Source organism: Bombina bombina, chromosome 3 (assembly GCF_027579735.1).
Source record: "Bombina bombina isolate aBomBom1 chromosome 3, aBomBom1.pri, whole genome shotgun sequence".
Classification (NCBI taxonomy): Eukaryota; Metazoa; Chordata; class Amphibia; order Anura; family Bombinatoridae; genus Bombina; species Bombina bombina.
The window spans coordinates 856,452,106-856,474,010 of record NC_069501.1 but is presented as its reverse complement, the minus strand read 5'-3'; the positions used below and the strand labels follow the sequence as shown (position 1 = coordinate 856,474,010).

The 21,905-nt window shown below is 41.9% G+C and overlaps 1 protein-coding gene across 1 annotated transcript in view; it reads left to right on the top strand.

Moving 5' to 3' along the window:
- Positions 1 to 21,905, top strand: part of FARP1 (FERM, ARH/RhoGEF and pleckstrin domain protein 1) — a 637,651-nt gene that overhangs the window by 385,984 nt on the left and 229,762 nt on the right. Inside the window, exons 4-5 of the mRNA XM_053707824.1 lie at positions 19,024 to 19,066; positions 19,148 to 19,226. Of these exons, the coding sequence (XP_053563799.1) occupies positions 19,024 to 19,066; positions 19,148 to 19,226 (122 nt within the window). The remainder of the gene's footprint in view (positions 1 to 19,023; positions 19,067 to 19,147; positions 19,227 to 21,905) is intronic.

Sequence of the window (21,905 nt, the reverse complement as noted above, 5' to 3'; positions counted from 1 at the left end):
CTTTGGGGCCCTCACATAGAAGGTTTAAAATTCATATATGCACCCTATGTGATTCCATTTAGATTTAGTAACTATATCATAATCTCAATAATCCAATATAAATACAAATAGTCATTCACATTAAATCATAACACTTGTATTTAAAGGGACACTGAACCCAAAATTTTTCTTTCGTGATTCAGACAGAGCATGCAATTTTAAGCAACTTTCTAATTTACTTCTATTATCATTTTTTCTTTGTTCTCTTATCTTTATTTGCATCTAAGTTATTTTTTTGGTTCAGCACTTGTTTATTGGTCGGTTAAATCAATCCACCAATCAGCAAGAACAACCCAGGTTGTTCACCAAAAATGGGCCGGCATCTAAACTTACATTCTTGATTTTCAAATAAAGATTCCAAGAGAATGAAGACAATTTGATAATAGGAGTAAATTAGAAAGTTGCTTAAAATTGCATGCTCTATCTGAATCATGAAAGAAAACATTTGGGTTCAGTGTCCCTTTAATAGAGGGGTCTGTCTTTTCCTTATAGCTTTTCTCCTCAGCATTAAGGGTACATTGTATATTGTGTATATTAGATTAGGACACCACACACCTGCTATTATTTTTGCAACATGTTTGCCTTTTTAATTTTCACTTTATGTGTGTTTATTTAATTTGTGTTGGTTCAGCAAGGGTTAACCTGTTTTCAGCTAATGTATAAATGGGTCTCCCAGGCTGTCCCTAATCAGTTTATGATTAAGCGACACTAGGGGGCGCGAAACACGTAAGACTTGTCCTGTATGTTTCTCTACCCCTGTCTGGGGGTCATGTTTTTAAATTTTTGAATAAATCGTTTATTTTATTTTTATACGTCCTAGCAGTGCCTGCTCCTTCGTGTGCTTTGTTCTGTTCGGGTGACTTTGTCCTCAATGCCCCTCCTTGTTCTGGATTGACGCCTGTTTGACTCTAGAGTTTTATGTGGCTTTGTGAGGCTTTAGCTCTTTTATTGTGTTGGGCTCCTGCAAGGGGTGGTCTCTTCCCTTTGTGTTGGGACTTGCAAGGGATTCTTGCTCTTATCCGGGTTATCCTGGGTATTTCCCTGTGGGTCTGTTTTTCATATCATACGGGGTATTTAAGTTCCTGGAATATTGTTGTATTCTAAAACAATTGTGGGGCTCGGGCTTTCTAGTCCTGGTTTATCCGGTTGTCGATTTTTTTTACTCTGCGTTTTCTCTTATGGACTCTACTGTTGGTTGTTACCGGACCTTTATGTTCCTAGGGCGGGTTCCGGGTGTTCCAGTTCCAGAGTACTTGGCCTTGTTCTGTCTGGCTGCTCTGTTTTCAACTTGGCCAGATTTCCTGAGAGCCGAGGCTCTTTGGGGCGATGCGGTTTCCCTTGGGACAGTAGAGCTGCGCATCTTCACCTGTCTCACGATTCGATTCGATTACGATTATCATCGTAACGATTCGATACGATTCTACGATGCATCGCGATGCATCACGATTACTGCACTATTTTTGCCCATTTTTTATATTTTTCAGAAAAAAAAATTCAAGCAGTCAAAATATTGAAATAAACTCTTTTTTTATTTTATTAGCTCAAAAAAGGACAAACTTCCTGTGGCAAAGTCTGAACACAGCAGACAACAACAGTTATAGAACAGTAAATACTAAATGGCAATTGTTGTATTGGTTTGGAAACAATATTATGGCATCAAACTGTAGTTACAGAGTACGTAGTGTAAAAAGTGCAGTGCTCGCACTCGCAGTACTTCTTCAATAAAAGAAAATAATTAAATGTATATTTTATATATAGTAAGTAAGTACACTATACACTTGTAAAGAAACATGAACAACAAATAAATGTCTAACCTATCTATGTTGGTTTTAATTTAATGTCTTTCTTTACTTACTTAGTAATAATAATATAATAATAGACATTAAATTAAAACCAAAATAGATAGGTTAAGCTTAAGTTACCACCATAATACCTTATTTGTGTGAAAATTGTCCTCCTCAGAAAACAAAACATAAATACCTTATATACGGTACAAAATTACAGGTGCACTCCACTGTGCCTTCATGACTGTCAATTTGTGGCAAACAAACATCACGTGAATCTGGAACACAACACACAGCACAGAGTGTGCACACAACACACACATGTGATTGTGACATATACAATTAGTTTACACAGTTACAGACTTACAGTAGTACTAGAGAGACATTTAAAACAAGTAGCATTGAACTGAACTACTATAACTACAGTTTCTTCTTGATGATTATATTATCTTTATGGGATCACAAATATAATTGGTTAGTTATTAGTTACTGTTAAAGCAGTACTACACACAACTGAACAGTGACTGAGTCTGTCACTGAACAGTACACAGCAAGTCACAGTCACACACAAACAAACAATACATAAAAAAGCACACAGACAATAGACATCAAGGAGTAAATCATGGTGAAGAAAGGGTGGCACGCCACTCACCTGAGGTGTGTGTGCTTTATTTTTGTATTGTGCTGTTGTGTGTGTGTGCTGTACTGTCTGTAGTGTACAGTATATTTGTGATCCAATAAAGATTTACTCAAGGCTTTTCCTTCCCCTAATATAATAGTGGTTTGGCTTCAGTCTCACTCTCTGCAGTGCACACTCATAGACAGTTAGACAGTCACTAGACAGACACTAGAGACAGTGACACAGTGGGACACACACAAACAAAAACATTCAAAGGCACCACAGCCAGTCAGCCACAGTCACACTCACACTCATAGACACTTAGACAGACACACATACAAACAAAAACATTCAAAGGCAGTTAAGACACTCAGTCTCACACACACTCATAGATAGATACATACAAACAACATTTCAAACTGGCACTCACTCACAGTCACACACACTCATAAAGACAGTTAGACAGTACACACATTGTTATTGTTAACTGGTTGGTTATATTAGGTTAACCCCTACAAATCTGCCTGGGAGTGGGATGGCATTTCGGATCATAAACAAAAACATATGATATCTTTCTTAAAGGGTCTATTTAAAATAGACAATTTTTAGTGTGAATAATCCCTTATGCAATATGCACTCACTGCATTGCAAACAATACAGGGGTGTGCTCTGTGCTGTAAACAATAGCACAACATCTACAAAACAGAGCACTTCCTGATTGGCAAACATCACAGTAACACTAGAAGTAGTAATAGACATTATACAACAAGTAGCATTGAACTACTAGTAGATTTACTAACTTTGATTATCTTTATGGGATCACAAATATATTGTTACACAACACACACAGTCACACACACAGTCACACAGTCAAACAATACCAAAAAAACCACACATCATAAAAAGAGTGAATCATGGTGAAGGGTGACACTGACACGCACACATGAGGTGTGTGCAGTTGTGTGTAGTTTCTTTTGTATTGTTTGTGTGTGTGTGACTGTGACAGTGAGTGACGTGGTCGGTCATGTCGTGTAGTGTACTAGTATATTTTGTGATCCAACAAAGATTTACTCAAGGTTTTAAGCTTCATTTTTCAAAAAGCTAAAAGCTATATAATAATAACAGTAACAAATATAAAATAACTTAACAGTAGTCTGCACTGGGCAGTGGGGCACACAGCACTTTCTTCTGGATGTGCCAAAAAACATTAAATATTAATATAAACCTGAATCACTACTCAGAATTATGGAATATGTAGGTTTTTCTGTAAGAACACTAGTTGATCCACATGCTCTGGTTTGAGGGTGCTTCTTTTTGCCGTTACCACATCTCCTGCAGTGGAGAAAACCCGCTCTGCAGACACGCTTGTACCTGGGATACACAAGTATCGCTTTGACAAATGAGAGAGGAGGGGAAATATGACCTCATGTACATGCCACCAGTTCAAAGGGTCTTCAGTGAGAGGCAGAGATGGGGCTTTACAATATTTCTCTATTTCCTCTTCAGCCTTGGCATAGGGGGTCTTGGGTTCTATTGTACCTTCAGTGTCAGTGAAAGACTGGCCCAGCAAAGTCATGAGCAGCGATGTGGACTTTCTTTTGGGAGGAGAAGGGTTATCCTCCTCGATGGGTGATTCTTCTTCCAGAGTTTCTTTTCCCTCAGGCAGTGGCACTTCATCCACGTTTGTCCTCCTAGATGTAACTGTACTAGTACACTCAATCTGTGTTTGAACAAAAGAATAGAAAAAATAGCATTCATTATTACCTCGAGCAGCCAGCCAGCTAATGCTATGTGTGTGCTCAGAGAGACAGTAATGCATAAATAAAAGCATGCAACAGCTCACATCTATTAGGACTTGGGAGTGGACGGAGGAGGAGGAAAGTTGACTTACTGTGGCATTTTCGAACTGATTTATATAATAAACCTTGTACTCATTAAACTAGCTACTAAGCTACTGCTAGCTAGCTAAGCCTATTTTGTTATGGATGGTATGTTTTATGTTTGTTTTCAATTTATACATTTTTCAAGAAACATGATGCAATTAAAATTACCTCCAAGGATGCAGCCTCCTCAGTCACTCCTCTGTATATCTCCAATCTCTCCTCCTCTGTGAGAATAAAAGGCAGTCCCTTAAAACGAGGATCCAGGGCAGAGGCTGTATAAAGTATCTTCTTCTCTGCCTCACTGCTGTACCTCTTCAGGAGATCTGTTTTGATGGCATTCGTGATCTCATGGATCATGGGTGTGTCTCCCATGGTGTCTGTCATGTTCTGGAGCAGTTGTGCATTTAGAGGGGCAATGAGAGAAACAGTTGGATTGCGCTCTTCTGACATCAGTGTGGTTGCATCTTTCATTGGCTTTAATGCACTCACAGCATCCTCTGCATTTGACACATCTGTTTCGTTGAGAGTGCAGAGATCTGACTCACTTTTTCTGACTTCTGGAGACAACAATGTGGCACAGATTGCAGGTTGCTGTTCTAGGAACCTCTCGACCATGTCATATGAGCTGTTCCACCTTGTGGTCACATCAGTTATCAGCTTATGATTCTTCAGGCCAAGACATTTCTGTTTTTCTTTCAGACAGTGGTTTGCTGTAGTGCTGCGGTGAAAAAATGTTGATATTCGTCGCACTCTGCCTAAAAGCCTGGAGAGCGTGGCCACTTTCAGCGCCCGCTGGGATGCGAGATTCAGTGTATGGGCGAAGCATTTTACATGAGGGAATTTTCCAACTTGAGCAGCAACAATCATGTTCGACGCATTGTCGGTCACAAGCACTACAGATTTATCGGACAGCTGCCATTCTTCCACGACACGAGACAGTAGCTCCGCCAGATGAGAAACCGTGTGAGACTCATAAACTGCTCTCGTTTGCAGCACATGCGACAAGATCTTCCAGTCCTTGCTAACGTAATGTGCAGTTACTGTTACATAAGACTCCGTCGTGACTGAAGTCCATGAATCACACGTTATTGCGACTCGACTGGCTTGGCTCATTGATGCAATTATCTGAGCTTTTGTTTCGTGGTAGAGTGCAGGTATAACGTTTTCTGTTAAGTGATTGCGTGACGGGATCTTATAACGTGGCTCTAGCATCTTCAACAGGTTGCGAAACCCAAGGTTTTCCACAACAGAGTAAGGCCGTCGGTCCTTCGCTATGAAAGTTGCCACAGCTTTGGTTATTCTCTTCCCTTTTTCAGAGTTGGGCGGCAAAGTTGACAGCATTGCATCAATTCTTGGCTGATGAGCTTCAGCTAGTCTTTTTATTTCCTTGGCAGTGGCACTGGCGGCAGCGGCAGGGGTTAGCATCTCAGAGTGAAAACGTCTAACGTGATTTCTCAAGTTAGTAGTATTCCCTAGGTATTTAATTTTTGTGTGACAGGCTTTACAAACCGCGTGTGTCTTGTCCAATTCGTGCTTTCCAGTATGTTCATAAAATCCAAAATGTGCCCAGATGCTTGCTTTTAAAATGCTAGGTGCATTTTTTATCTCTCTATCGTTTTTGTCTCCCTCTGTCATTTTAGCATGACATGTACATATGTGACGGATGATGTTGTTGTCAACGTCGAACTCTGTCAGTGTTAAAAAAAAAAAAAAAAACCCACTAAGTTCAAGTTGTCAAAATGTCAAGCCGCAAATGTAAAATCAACAAGTACTAGTAAGTAACTTCAACTAGTTGCCATACATTTTGCCAACATAATTTTTAAAACGAATTGCATTGCAGGGGACATTACTCAGACTCACTCACTCACTGACACTGTAAGTTACTGTAATATATTACACACTTAAAGGTGCAATGAAACCCAAACATTTACTTTCATGATTCAGATAGAGAATACAATTTTAAATAAACATCATAACTAACTTCTATTATTTAATTTGCTTCATACTTCTCAGATATCGTTTGTTGATGACATATTAGCAATGCATGATTGCACACATGTTAGTGCACGACACAAGGAGGAGGCTATGCATTTCAACAAAGGATAAGCAAATTATATAATAGGGAAAGTTGTTTAAAATTGCATGCACTTTCTTGAATCACAAAATGGGTTTTATGGTCTTTAGTTTAGTATGTTTAAAAATGCAGCTTTTAGCCTTGTTAAGTTTTGTTAACTTATAAAATAAAAACAGGGATTGGGTTCTTCGGATTGGCATCTTTTAAGAGAGCACTCAGAGTCAGCACATGCATTTGCAATTGCATATTAAATTGCATATATAAAATGTATTATATTAAATAAATAAATACTATTATATATAAAAAGTGTATATTATTAAAATATTTGAACTTCAGACCAGGCATCCATCCACGTGAAAAACATGTAGATAATGATATATAGATAGATACATATTAGACTAATAGAGACATGATTAGACAATAATAGTATAATACATTTTATATATGCAATATTCAATAATGCAGCAATTATGCAGCAGCCTGAGCCTCAGTCAGCAGCAGTAGTATAGTAGTAGTATGCATACTACGTTAAGTAAATAATTTAATTGTACCCCTTATTGATTGTGCTCATTCTTTCAGTAACTCTTTCAGTAAGCTAATAATTATTACTAGGCTATATATAGGCATTAGGCAAGTATTTAATTGTACCCCTTATTGTGTAATAAATGTGATGTAAATGTAATGTGATGTAAATGTAAATTGATTTGCTCTTTCAGTAAGCTAATAATTAGTTTACTAGGCTATGGCAAGTAGGCACTAGGCAGGCAATAGGCATGGCATTGGCAATGGCAATTATGGCATGGCATTGGCAATGACATTGGCAAAATGTACGACGTTTTGGTAACTAAGCAGTTAGTTAGATAGTTAGTCTAATTCTCACCATAGGTCTCCTCCTCTGTCTCCCACAAAATAAAAATGAGCCCGCCGTGTAGCTGTATACCGCTGTGTATACTCGGAGTCAGATTCGTCATCACATTCACCATCATCAATCTCAGGCAACACACTCCTGCTTTGCTCCTACTGCGTAACTTCGGCACTTCCAGAGACCGCCCATGGAGCGCCCATGTTGCTTTATTGGGTGACGTGACGTCAGTGACGTCAAAACGCTGTACCGCGCACTTTCTGTTACTTGTCCTGGAGGCTGGTCACGTGGGTAACGTTAATCGATTATCGCGTCTCACTGCATCGATGCAGAATCGTTTCATGCCGCATCGCGATGCATCGTCAAAACGATTATTTTTGACAGGCCTATGGGACAGCCTACTGATGTATCCTGAGGTTGGCTTACTGCCTAGCAAGCGGTAGGTTGCCGTTGCACAGCTGTCATTATTGCCCCTTGATTGTGTGCTAGCACGCTGGCTTTTAAGGGGTCTTCCGTGTTCGTCAGTGACGGGTCCTTGAGTTTCTTGGTTCCGCCTTTGCTTCCTGTCTTATGGGCAGGTGCTCTATCCTTATCGATGCTCTCCCTCTCGGAGGGGGGTTGTCCTCCTTTTGGAGGTATGGTTCCTATTTCGGGGCCTCTCCTGTGTACGGGAGGTTGGAACAGATATTTTATCTGCTTCGGGAACGGTCTGCTCTTCGAGTTGTTCCTTCCATCTGGGGAGCTGCTGGCTCTGTATTGAGACTTTAGTGGGTTGCTAGATCCCTTTGGGTCTAGGTCCTGTTCGACTGTCTCTAGAAAGGAGTTTTCGGGTTGATACACGAGCTCTGTTGGAAGTAGCCGTGTCCATTTTTCTGCCCTTTTGGAAGCTGGTCTGGGGGTCACTTTTGTTTCCCTGCTTTCAGATCTGCCATCGCTTGGGCTGGTCCGGCTGGGTGTAGGATCTGAGTTCTGTTGCCCATCCCTGGGTCTGGGAGGTGCATGTGGCCTTTTTTTTTTTTTTTTTTTTTTTTAGATTCTGTGCTTCTCCCTTTTCAGATCTGTGAGTAGGTCTGGCGGAATGGATTGCCTAGAGTGTGCCCTATGTGTTGGGGGCTTGGCAATCTCTTATTTAGTCCCGCCGCTTCCTTACAGATGGTATTTTCTTCTGTACTCCATACTGATGGCAGCTGGACTCAGAGGTTTACCTTTCTGTTTGCTCAGCATTCTGAGTTCTGCTGATGAGGACTTCGTCTTCAGCTGTCTCTTTGGTGCTGTTGCACGGTATTCGAGAGATGTTCTTCTCCTTGCTGATGCCCGGTCTTGATCCTTGGGGTCTTGTCTGGTCTGGGCGTCGTCTCCCCTTATCTCCCAGGACCCATTCGGGTCTCTGTGGACTTGGCTTCCTATGAGGGTTTTTCCTTTATGGTTCTTGCTGTAACCTTGGGAATCCCTGTGGTCCCTCCTTGTCCTCTCCCTTTGGGGATTTTGGCTGTTACTGCTTTTGCTTTTTTTAGTATGGGGTGTGTGGGCGATGGTTCTCCTGGAGGAGTGTTGGCTCAGTGGGTCTGCTTTGCGGTCTCTAGTTAGGCTTATGGACTATCTGCGGATCAGTGTCCTTGGGGCCTTTTTCATTATATTTTTTTTCTCGGCTTCGGACGAAACAAGATTAATTTGGGTTGCAGTTTTTTCAGGCCTGGTGCCCTCAGAATGGGCCGCCTTTTTTACCCTCCTGTTTTCACATTCAGTGTCCTCTATAGCTTGGGTATTGTTTTCCCAAAAGTAATGAATGCATGAATGCAGCTGTGGACTCTTTCCATTTATGAAGAAAAACATAAATTATGCTTACCTGATAATTTTCTTTTCTTCAGATGGAAAGAGTCCACTGCTCCCCGCCCGTATTTTTTGGTGCAGCATTTGTTAAATTTATTCTTCTGGCACCTTTTCACCCTGGTATTTCTTCTACTGTTCCTTGTTCCTCGGCAGAATGACTGGTGGGATGAGGGAAGTGGGAGGAGTATTTTAGCCTTTGGCTGGGGTGTCTGCCGCCTCCTGGTGGCCAGGTTCTTAATTCCTAAAAGTAATGAATGCAACTGTGGACTCTTTCCATCTAAAGAAAAGAAAATTATCAGGTAAGCATAATTTAAGTTTTTCGAATCTGTCTTAACAGATTTACCTGGACTACTGGTTTTGAGAATAGCTCTCTAGTGTCTTTGTCTAGATCTCCTTGTCCTGAGGGACATCTTTCTTAAATCATCCAGGGCGTTTTGATTTTGGTCGCAAGCCCGTCAGGATGGGGAGGGCGTGCCAAGCGGGTATGGGGCCCGTGGACTCAGGAGGTTTCCCTCACGATTATCTTTATGGATCTTCAGGCAATCTTTTTGCTCTGAGGGTTTAGACTACTGGGTTAGTCCCAGTTTATAGATTCTAGTCAGTCTTCTCTCGGTGCTTTAGATCTCCATCTGAGGGTAATGACAGACTCCCTAGCGATGAGGGTAGTATGTTGGGTTTGGTAGTGGGCGGAGATCCACTACTGCTCATTATCAGCGATCCACTCTCCGGGTGTGGTCATCTGGGACAGATGTTCTTTACAGACATTCCCTTTATCTGGGGATAAGGTCTTCATCCGAGGGGTTTTCAGATATTTGTAACTGGAAGGGGACGTCAGATAAAAGTCTCAGGACGTCCCGTCTCATTACCAAGTTACCCACAGATGGGTCGTGGTTCGGCATCCTCAGGCGGAGCTAATGGATGCGTTAGCGGTGCCTTACAGGTTCAATACAATTTTTCCTTTTTCTGCCATATCACTCCTTCCTCGAGTGGTGGCTCAAACCTAGCAGGAGCAGGCGTCAGTGATACTGATTGCTCCGTCACGACCTCGTAGATCGTGGTACGCGGTTTGGTGGGGATGTCGTCTTCTCCTCCATGAGGGTTACCTTGTCGCAAGGATCTGCTGGAACGGGGCCCCTTTGCTTAATCAAATCTTAATTCTCTGAGGCGGACTGAGTGGAGATTGATGTTTATTCTTAGCCAAGAGAGGGTTTCTGAGAGGTTATGGTCCTCTCCTTCAAGCGCATAAGCCGGTTCCTTGTCATCTACCATAAGGGTGGAGGACCTCTTTCGGTGAAGAGCATGGTTCGTCCTGGCACACTATTCAAGTCTGCCAGGATTCTTTCCTTTCTCCAGGATGGTCTGGAGAAGGGCCTCTTAGCTAGTTCCTTGTTGGGACAGTTTGGCCCTGTCTGTTTACTGTCAAGAGGCTCGCTGAGCTTCCCGATGTACAGTTTTTTGTTAGGGTTCTGACTATGATCAGGCCGGTGTGTCGATCTGATGCTCCTCCTTGTAGCTTAGATCTTGTTCTTAAGGTTTTGCATCGGGCTACTTTTGAACCTATGCATGAGGTTGACATTAAGTTGTTTCTTGGAAGATTCCTTTCCATCTAAATATTGCTTCTGCATGCAGAAGTCTCTGAGATTGCGGCCTTGCAATTCAGCCCTCCTTATCTGGTGGTCCACGATAAGAAGGATGTTCTACGAACCTAATTAGGATTTCCTCTTAAGGTCGTGTCTAATCGCAACATCAATCAAGAAATTGTGGTTCTTTTCTTATGTCCTATTCCTTCTTCCTCAAAGGAAAGTTTACTACATAATATGGATTCGTACCTTGAAGTTCTATCTTCAGGCTACATAGGAATAGACAGATTTTTTTCTGTTTGTTATCGGGGAAGCGTAAGGGTCAGAAGGCATCTTCGACTTCCTTTTTTTTTAGTTGAGGAGTATCATCCGCTTGACATGAGACAGCGGGACACAAGCCTCCTCAGAGGATTACGGCTCATTCTACGAGAGCAGTGACGTCCTTTTGGGTCTTCTAAAATGAGGCCTCTATGGATCAGAGTTGTAGGGCGGCTACCTGATCCTCCTTACATTCTTATTTCTCAATTTTTAACGAGTTTTTGCTTCTGATGAAGCAGCCTTCGGGAGAAAGGGTTTAGCAGGCTGTGGTGCCCTCAGATAGGGGCCACCTCTCCTTTTTGCCCTCCCGTTAGCATTCAGTGTCCTCTGGAGCTTGGGTATAATTTCCCACAAGTAAGGAATGCAGCTGTGGACTCTCCCTGTATTTAGAAAGAAAACATAAATTATGCTTACCAGATCATTTCCTTTCCTTCTGTACAGGGAGAGTCCACAGCTCCCGCCCGTGTTCTCCGATGGGCATCCCTAAATTTTAACTTGTTCTTCTGGTACCTTTTTCACCCTGATATTTCTCCTACTGTTCCTTGTTCCCTCGGCAAAATGACTGGGGGATGAGGGAAGTGGGGGAGGTATTTAAACCTTTGGCTGGGGTGTCTTTGCCTCCTCCTGGTGGCCAGGTTCAGTATTTCCTACAAGTAAGGAATGCAGCTGTGGACTCTCCCTGTACAGAAGGAAAGGAAATGATCTGGTAAGCATAATTTGTTTTTAGCCAATAAGCGCAGTGTCTGCCACAACTTCTCGGGAGAGAGCACAAAGTTATCTATATGGCCCACATGGATTAGAAGTCTCTTGTTCTAAAAAGCTAATAAAAAAGCATGTGATAAGAGGCTGTCTGTAGTGGCTTAGAAACCGGCAGAAATTTATAGGTTTCAAGTAGGGATGCACCAAAATTTTGGCCGCAGAAACGTTTCGGCCAAAAATGCCATTTTTGGTTATTTCGGGTTTTTTTGCCTGTTGCTTTCGGTAAAATTGTGCAGCCTATTTCAAATGTGATGCTAGCCTAGAGCTGCTGTTTGAGTTCATTACTTGACTTACTGTTTTGCATATAAGTTTTTTAGGACTATACTTTTTTTTTGGATAATTGGTAAAAAAAAATCTGTTAAATCTGGTTCTGTTACACAGAACTAAATAAACTTATATGCAAAACAGTAAGTCAAGTAATGAACTCAAACAGCAGCTCTAGGCTAGCATCACATTTGAAATAGGCTACACAAATTTACCGAAAGCAACAGGCAAAAAACCACGAAATAACCAAAAATGGCATTTTTGGCCGAAACGTTTCTGCGGCCAAAATTTTGGTGCATCCCTACTTGAAACCTATAAATTTCTGCCGGTTTCTAAGCCACTACAGACAGCCTCTTATCACATGCTTTTTTATTAGCTTTTTAGAACAAGAGACTTCTAATCCATGTGGGCCATATAGATAACTTTGTGCTCTTCGTTCTTTTTTTTTTTTTTTTTTTTGCCGTTTTTTTTTTCTTGGTAAGATTATGTGTAGCATATTATTGTTTTAAAATATATTTTGTCAAATTTTAGTGTGCTACTTTTTTTTTTTTTTTTTTTATATTTTTATTGAGGTAAAATAGCTTTTACATTACAGTCATATCAGAAAAGGTACAAACAATGCACATCCTGTAGGAATAACACATATCAAGTAATTACAATACATCAACTGAAAACATCAACTCTCAACAAATCAACAGGATATGATATTCTGGTTACCTCATTTTTTAAGATTGTTGGATCGTTATGTCCTCAAAGCAAACAGGCCCACTTATGGGGCCAGAAACCTTAGCCAGTCACTGAGGACCCAAAAACAGAGCTAAAATCAAGGAGTTTAGTGTCAATGTGAATGACATAGCGCCCAAGTTGGGAGACCATAGGTATCATTAGATTTTAGAAGTACAGCAGTGTGCCTAGGTTATCCTTAGTTAACATAATATAGTCATCTCTGCAAACTAATAGGGGTGATATATTAATATGGACTTCTGTTGCTACTGCAAACCTGGGCTGATACAAACATTGAACATTATCAAGTACACAGGTTCCCCACTCTGAGCTAGAAAAATAAAACTGTAGTAACTGCGTCTCATACAACTCTGTAACTTGGTAGGGGAGTAGATGTAGCTAGTCGTCCCAAATCTGCTAGTGCAAGATGAGTAAGACTATGCATCTAAGGTTGCAAGCTCAGGAAAAAGAGTACTCTATCTGGGAGAAATACTTGGGGATCGCATATATTAATCACTCAAAATCTTCGAGCTTAGATCCTCGCATCAGCAATTCTAACTTATTTGTCAAACATATATAAACAAGCCAACATCAACATTAAGATTATAATAGCATACAGTCTGTAGACATAGACACATAAAACAATCCTAACAAATCTATATATTGTAAACATCCGGAGAGCCCTTTTTTTTTCCCCCACGCTCAAAGAGGTGCAGGATACGGTAAGGGCTCTGCGAACAGGGCAGAGACTACCTAACTCTGCCAGAAGGGGTGCGGAGGATAAGGTGATTATCCCTTCCCACACAATTTGTTTCTTCCTCTTTCTTCTCAAGAAAAGAGAAAAAAGGAAAGAGAAAAAAGAAAAAGGGGGGGGGGGAAGGGGAGCGGAAAGGGGAAGAGGGCGAGGAGGGGGGGAAGAAAGTGGAAGGAGAAGGTTGGGGAGGGAGGGAAGGGGGGAGTGGAAGAAGGGAGAAGAAGGAAGGGGAGAGGGGTTAGAGAGAGGGGAAGGGAAAAGAGGAAGAAGGGGAAGGAGGCAAGAAGGGAAGGGGGGTGAAAGGGAAGGGGGTTAAGAGGGAGGAAGGAGAGGGTGGGGAGGAAGGAGGGAGAGGGAGGAAGGGGGGGGGAAAGGAAGGACAGGGAGTAAGAGGGGGGCGAAGCCTAAAGTGATAACAGAGTCCCATTTAATAAGCAAACAGTGGTTCTCAAATCGATTTCAGATGGAAATACTTTCACTCTCCGGAGAAGAGGCAGTTATGGCTAGACAGAGCGAGTGAAGGGTGGGAGGGGGGTCAGAGAGGAAGAACATAGGAATAATGAATAGAGATGGGCAGGCGGTATAGAGTTCTGTCTTCCTGGGAAGGGAAGAAGAGCGGATGGGAAGGAGAGTGTAGCAGCCAGAAGAGGGTATAGAAGTAGAGGGAGGGTTGAGTATCTGCTAAAGGGGAGGAAATTGGGGAGAGAGGAGATGATGAGGAGAGGAGAGACGAAAAGAGAGCAAATAAACAGTGCATATAATCATTAGATGTACCTCTACACATACTAGTAAGCCAGCCTTCTATGTGGGGATATTGTACAGATCCAACAGTGCAGGTTAATACATATAGTCATATAGTAAATTAGTATACGCTGAACATCTACAATGCTAAACAATTGACATTTTTCAGATGTTAAAATAAGATCAGAGGTTGGAGAGGGATATAGACAGGATGGAGCATATGGAGGGTTGGAAGGGAGAGGCGGTTTTGGGTGGGTGGAAATATGGAGGAAGGATGGATAAGTTGGGAAGGGAAGAACGAAGAGATAGAGAGAAAAAAGATAGATAGGTGGATGGCCAGGAGTTCAGTCCTCCTAGAAGAAAGGAGGGAGAGCATATGGAGAGAGGAACAAGAGGGCATAGGAGCTGAAGAAGGAAGGTTGAAGCCAGGCTGGAATGGGAAGTAGGCGGGGGGAAAGAGTGGAGTACATAGATGTGGTGAGACAGTAGGGTCTAGTGGGAAGGCATGGGGAAGGAAGGATTATTGGGGAGTCAAGAGAGGCCAGGTTGGAATAGGAGAAGGGAGAACGAGTTAGGGGGTTAGGGAAAGTAAGGAAAGAATGGAGGGAAGGGAGAGGATAAGAAGAGAGACCAAAATCATTAGGAACACCCTTGCAGGAACTATAAACTTTAGGTACATACAAGAACATTAGTGGAACATGATAAACAATTAGTGGTATGAAAACAACTCAGTGAAAAAATTGGTAGTTGGTGAGATTAGATATTCCTTCAACAGTACATTACCAGTTCTCTGGTCATCCCCGACTCCTAGGTGTAGTCCCAATCCGTATAGGGAGATGGTCTACACAGGCAGACCATGTCCCAGTCCTCTAGGGGAGTGAGAGCAAAGTATGTAGAGTCTAAACAACTAGTGTTGGGGGGGGGGAGGGAGGGAAAGAAAACATGGAATGGGGAATGATGTTAAAGGTGCCCAACAGCTGGGCCTCACAGGTTCTTCGGTACCATCTTGGTGCTAGAAAGTAGAACAGTCCTCTCGAGGGTGGACCGCGATAAGCAGTCTATACACACCCGGAGGAGGGAGGTTGAGTAATCATAAGACCTCCATGGGTGGGCTGAGGGTGGTGAGTCATCGTCCGGGGTCTTGTCTAGGTGGCTCTTGTCTGTCCGGGCTCCAAGGCTGGGCTCCAACTCTCAGCAAAGGCCCTGCTCTATGTGGGCGGGGAGGATTCTCATCTCCGTTACCAGCAGGTAGATTCCAGATTCTCAGGAGGTCTTGCGCCTGTCTTGGTGTTAGTGCAGTGTGTTGGGTCCCGTCTCTGGTAATGATCAATTTGGTCGGGAATCCCCACCTGTACCGGATATGTTGATCTCTCAGAGTTTTTGTGGTTTCACTGAAACTTCGTCGTTGCTGGAGCGTGAATGGGGACAGATCAGGATACAGTGAAATATCTTTAAATTGATCCGGGAGTTGTGGTTGTCTCAGGGTGACTTTCAGTAGCCTATCTTTGAAGGAAAAATAGTGCAGTTTGGCTATGGTATCCCTGGGCTTGTCCATAGGTAGGTTTTGCGGCCTAGCCGCCCTGTGTATTCTGTCGATTCTTGCATCCTGATCTCCCGATGGACCCAGGATTGATCTGAATAGTGCTTGAGTGAATTTTTCTAGGTCCTGGGGCCCCACAGATTCTGGAATTCCCCGAATCCTGACGTTGTTCCGCCTGGAGCGGTCCTCCAAGTCTGCCAGCTTCGCCTCCAAGGAGGACACTTGGTCGGCCAAGTTTTGTGTATAGCTCACCCAATTTGTGTGGTCCACTAGCAGGTCCTCTTGTTTGCGTTCTAAGATGTCAGTTCGCTCATTAACTGTGACAATGTCTTTCCTGAGATCGTCAAAGGACCTTTCTAATTTATCAAACCTCTTTGTGAATGACTGAGTCTGTTGATCTAGCAGTAGCTTCATAAAATCTATAGTGATCGTTTCAGACTGTGTGCGGGAGGGTGGTGAGCTCCGCACGCTAGCCCTTCCCTCGGAGATAGAGGGGGAGGCAGATCTATCATCATCTGAGATATCCGGTGATGGGTTCCTGATAGGGAGAAAATGATCTCGAACTGTATGCTTTGAAGGTTTCATTCCCTTGGATTTCCTCTTGGAATATTGCGACATTGGAAGGTAGGTTTACCACTAGTGGTGAGTAGTGGATTAGGAGGTGTTAGGAGGAGAGAGGGTCACTATGAGGGAGACCTGGCAGAATCAGCTGGCTAACACCGGCAGGGAGGGGCGCCCCAGGACTTAGTACATCATAGTTGCGCTACGTGGGTTAAGCAACTATAGAGAGTTCTTTTGGAGGCTGTGTTAGTGGTAAGCTATGATGCAAATAGGCAGGAGTGTGGGTAGTAGGTGACTCCTGGAAGTAACAAGTTTTGACTGGATGTGTCTCTCCCCTAAGGGATCAATGCCACCACTGGGCCTAGACGGGAAAAGGATGTGGGGTATGACCCACTCTAAGAGTTAGAGTGGGAAAGGGAAGAGGAGAGACACTACAGTGTGGTATCTATCTGAGAACTAGGCAGAGGTTTTGAGTCCTGACAGGACCTTGAGAACTGAGCAATGTACAGTACTGCAGGGAGTCTCTGTGAAAGCAGGGTCTTGTGGGTGTACTTTGCTTGCTGTGGATAGACAGTGTTAGAGGCAGAGTAGGTGAGAATTATCTGGTCCTGCAGGTCAGCTCAAATCTCAGGCTCCAAGCTAGTTATGAGGGTTCAGAGTTAAGTGTGCAGGGTAAGGTCTCTAAGTTAGGAGACACACCAGGGTCAGTAGGTTGCTGTAAGGTAGCTTATATGTAAGAGCAGATTTAGGGATAGTCCCCCTTCAGTCGTACAGATCGTTCTTAATTGTCCCTTAAATAGGCAGTCAATAGGCTCAGATTAGTGTTATTGCGGTTACAGAGCCAGTGATTTTTCAGGTGATGTAGTGGGTATGCAGGGATCTGAGTGGGGACCATGCTTTGGGCTTACCCTTATATCTGTGGTCTGCAGCCCGTAGTATGTAGTGCAGGGCTCCGTTCCCCCGCCTGATCAGTCTGGAAGGCTTGGTGAATGAGGATGGCCGCAACTGCTATTGGTCTGTGGTTGGACCCGGTAGCTACAATCAGGTAATTAGCCCGCCGGGAGGGTGAACTCCGGCGGTAGCGTTGCACTGCAAGATCGCGGCCCAGTGACGTCACAGGTAATGGCGCCGTTCGCGCCTTTTTACCGCCGATCCGTTTCTTCTAAGGCTGATCAAAGAGGTCTTTCGAAGGCCAGTGATTATTCAGGTGAGCTGCTGGAGAGGTTGAAAGGCCTCCGCTAACGCGGTAGTGTAGAGCCGGTCCTCGGGGCTAATGACAGAAGCTGGGCTAATGACAGAAGCTGGGCTAATGGAGGCTACGGGGGTGTTGCGCTGTGCCCAGAAGTGGGATAAAAGTCATCAAACAGGGAGAGGGTCCCAGCCGAGAGCCCAGTCAGATGTTAGCTGATGAGGTAGCAAACTTGAGCAGATTCTGAGCTATAAAAGCAGGTTACTAGGATTATAAACTTTATGGGCTCCAGGAGCTCTATGAACACACGTCTGATCTTGTCTCTAGCCGGCTCCGCCCCCCTAGTGTGCTACTTTTAATAAAAAATTTGTTGTTATTTTACTTGGCTTGTAGTTTTTCAATTTAGATTCATTCATTAAATTGTCTAATTATGCAAAAAAAATATTTTAAAATAATTTGAAAAAAGCCATTTTCGGTTTCGGTTTTCGGCCAAGTGCATCCTGGATTTCGGGATCGGTTTCGGCACAGAATTTCTATTTCGGTGCATCACTAGTTTAAAGATTATAAAGTATATTAATATAACAATGTTGCTTGTGCAAAGCTGGGGAATGGGTAGTAAAGGCGTTCTCTATTTATAAACAATAACAATTTGGTGTTGACTGTCCCTCTTAAAGGGACAGTCTACAATATAATTGTTATTGCTTTAAAAGATAGATAATCCCTTTATTATCCATTCCCCAGTTTTGCATAACCAACACAGTTATATTAATGTACTTTTTACCTCTGTGATTACCTTGTATCTAGGAACCTTCTTCCAGCCACCTGATCACATGACTGTAACTGTTTATTATCTATTGTCTTGCATTTTAGCATTGCAATGTGCTAAATCTTAAATAACTCCCTGTGCCTGAACACAGTGTTATCTATATGACCTATATGTACTTTCTGTCTCTTTGTGTTGAAAAGGATTTTAAAAAGCATGTGATTAGAGGCAGTCTTCAAGGGCTTAGAAATTAGCATACGAGTCTGCCTAGGTTTAGTTTCAACTAAGAATACCAAGAGAAAAAAAGCAAATTTGATGATAAAAGTAAATTGGAAAGTTGATTAAAATTACAAGTCCTATCTTAATAATGAAAGTTTAATTTTGACTAGACTGTCCCTTTAAATATTGTGCATTATTATGAAGCATTCCTACACACCTGGGAGCTCTGATACTTGTATGCCCTTAGCTGGTAAAAGATGGTATGGAAATGTCAGTATCTAAAAAAGTGCCTAACTTAGGTGCGCAGATCAAAAGCTACTAGATTGTGAAATCACTATTTTCAGTGTTGACATTAACATTACAATATTGTAAAGATAAGACTTTAAATATTCTAATCAGCATTAACTACATTTTACTTGTATTCTGATTTCCTGAAAATGCACTGTATATGTATATAAAAAATGAACTGTATATGTATATACTATGAATTTAGATTATTATGAAAGTATTTTTTTTTTCAGGTATGGCTGGACCTTATAAAACCCATCATAAAACAAATAAGAAGTGAGTATATGGTTTAAATATATTTTGCTAGATGTGTCTTTATTTTTCTGTGAATTTATTTGTTTCCATATAATATTGCAGGGCCAAAGAATGTTACTCTGAAATTTGTTGTGAAGTTTTTTCCACCTGATCACACTCAGCTGCTAGAAGAGTTAACAAGGTTAGTGTTTTACTTATTTTTGTGTTTTTACTTTAATTGCAGTATCTTGTGTTTGATGCTTATTTACAAAACTAATGTAGATTGTTAGCTTTTTTCCTTACATCATTTTCTTTATATTTCATTATGTAGAGCTAGTACACGTCAACAATAGATTTATCCCACACTTATAAAACCGTATTTATTATGGGTGGACATACAGTGTCTAATTATCAGTAACTCACAGGCATGGAGAGAAATCAGGGAAAATCTTTGTGGTCTCTTTTGGAGCATTAGATTGTGATATACGTGTCTCTCCATTATATCCAGAATACTGCAAAGTGAGATAAACCCCTATCAAAGTAAAATTTGCCTTTCTAAAAATCTTTGAAGAACCTCACAGTACTAACGAGGGATCTTAGTACTAACGAGATAATCTCACCAGAGCAGAGAGATTTATCATCAGGCTCTTAGTGTTTTGGACTACTTTTCTCACATATACCTCTTTCTTTCTGGTTGTTGGGAGTCAAGTTAGCTAGGATGAGCTCTACACCATACGGAACAATTTGTTGTTTTGTACTGATGAATAAGGTTAGTTTGACCTCTCACAGTACAGTCTGCTGGATACTGCAAGGATTAACCACCTCTTACCACTAATGGTGACCTTAAACTCTGTGGAGACAGCCATGTACAGTTTAGAGGGTATACCTAAGGGATTTCTTTGGAAATTATGGACTGTTGCTAACACACTGAGGGAACTCTTCCATACTTTCACTTACCCAGCTTGATTCTATAGGGTTCAAGCTGGTGGATCCTCAGCTAGATGGAGTATTTGCTGATCTGGATAGTCTAAAGTTTCATGTTACTTCATGGTTGTGTGAATAATGAATGTTACACTTTTAGCTGTATGTCTCCATACCTTTACTAAGAGAAACTTATACACCACTTTTGCAAGGTTACCTTATATTTCTTTCATACAGGTGGTGAGAGTCCACGATCCATTACTCTTGAAAATTACTCTTCTCTACACTAGGAGGAGGCAAATATTCCAAAACTCCAAGAGCTCTATAAAACTGCTCATATATACCTTTATTTTGCCTCCACTGGAGGTAGTTGAAGAATGAAGATGTACATTTGATTCTTCAGAGTGCAGGGTTGGTTTTCAGTCTATATTAAAACCGCTTTTCCCCTCTGAGTACAGTGCTTGTCAGAGGGATGTATATGGGGTATGGTTTGTGATTCTTTTTTCACCTCATGGGAATTTTTTTATAAACCCTCAAAATTGGTTGCAGGGACTTGCCTTTTGCCTCCCTTTATGGATCTACAATATACTCTTATTCCATATCCTCGGCTGGTATGTTTCAGTACTGGTTTGGCTGTCTGCTTCTTGTTTGCTAGTGGACGAGTGTCTATTGGTAAGTATCTTTTTATTAATATCTAAACACTCATATAGCTATGTTTTGGGCACGTTTAACATTATTTATATATTTGCTAATATATATGGCCCTGGGACAGATCCTTTTCACTATTCACCTTGCTGTTTTGCGTGTGTCGGCTTTTTTTTTTGTGTGTGCTTAGTTGTTATTTTTTTAAAAGTCGGGGTTGCACATGTCTGGTTAAAGCTTGTCGGGTTAGTGCACATCCCTTTTAGTCTTTCTATAGCTTAATTGCGCATCGGCTGGTTTACGCACGTCATGTTAGCGCACGTTTGTTTTTATGCACGTTCAAAATCCCTTTTTTAGTTGTCAGTTTGTTTTTTTCTGCGTGCACCTCTCTTCGGATTCTATTTAATTACTTCTGATTTGTTTTGCAGTTCGGCTTAGCGCGCCTTGTACCTATGAGTGGTTTCTATTCCTCAAGAGCTTTTTAAGGGGGTTATAGTGTTTTTTGCCTTGTTTTGCCACATGATATAATGGAGCAGCTGGATTCTGTCCCTAAATGTACCCAAGAAACTGAGTTTCCTAAACATATTTCTCTTGTTAAGTGTGTTCAGTCCACGGGTCATCCATTACTTATGGGATATATTCTCCTTCCCAACAGGAAGTTGCAAGAGGATCACCCAAGCAGAGCTGCTATATAGCTCCTCCCCTCACATGTCATATCCAGTCATTCTCTTGCAAGTCTCAACAAAGAAGGAGGTCGCGAGAGGAGATAGGAGTTTTTTACCTAATTATTCTTCAATCAAACGTTTATTATTTTAAATGGCACCGGAGTGTGCTGTTTTTTCTCTCAGGCAGTTTTTAGAAGAAGAATCTGCCTGCGTTTTCTATGATCTTAGCAGACGTAACTAAGATCCACTGGCTGTTCTCGCACATTCTGAGGAGTGGGGTAACTTCTGAAAAGGGAATAGCATGCGGGGTCCCCCGCAAATGAGGTATGTGCAGTAATATTTTCTAGGAATGGAATTGACTAAGAAAACACTGCTGTTACCCATATGATGTAAGTACAGCCTTTAATGCAGTAGTAGCGACTGGTATCAGGCTGATAAATGTATGCGCAGTTGAGTTATTTTCTAGGGACTCTTATAGATTCTGTAGAGATGAAGATTTACCTGACGGAGTCCAGGTTATCAAAAATCCTAAATGCTTGCCGTGTCCTTCATTCCATTCCAAGCCCATCAGTAGCTCAGTGCATGGAAGTAATCGGCTTAATGGTCGCGGCAATGGACATAGTGCTATTTGCGCGCCTGCATCTCAGACCGCT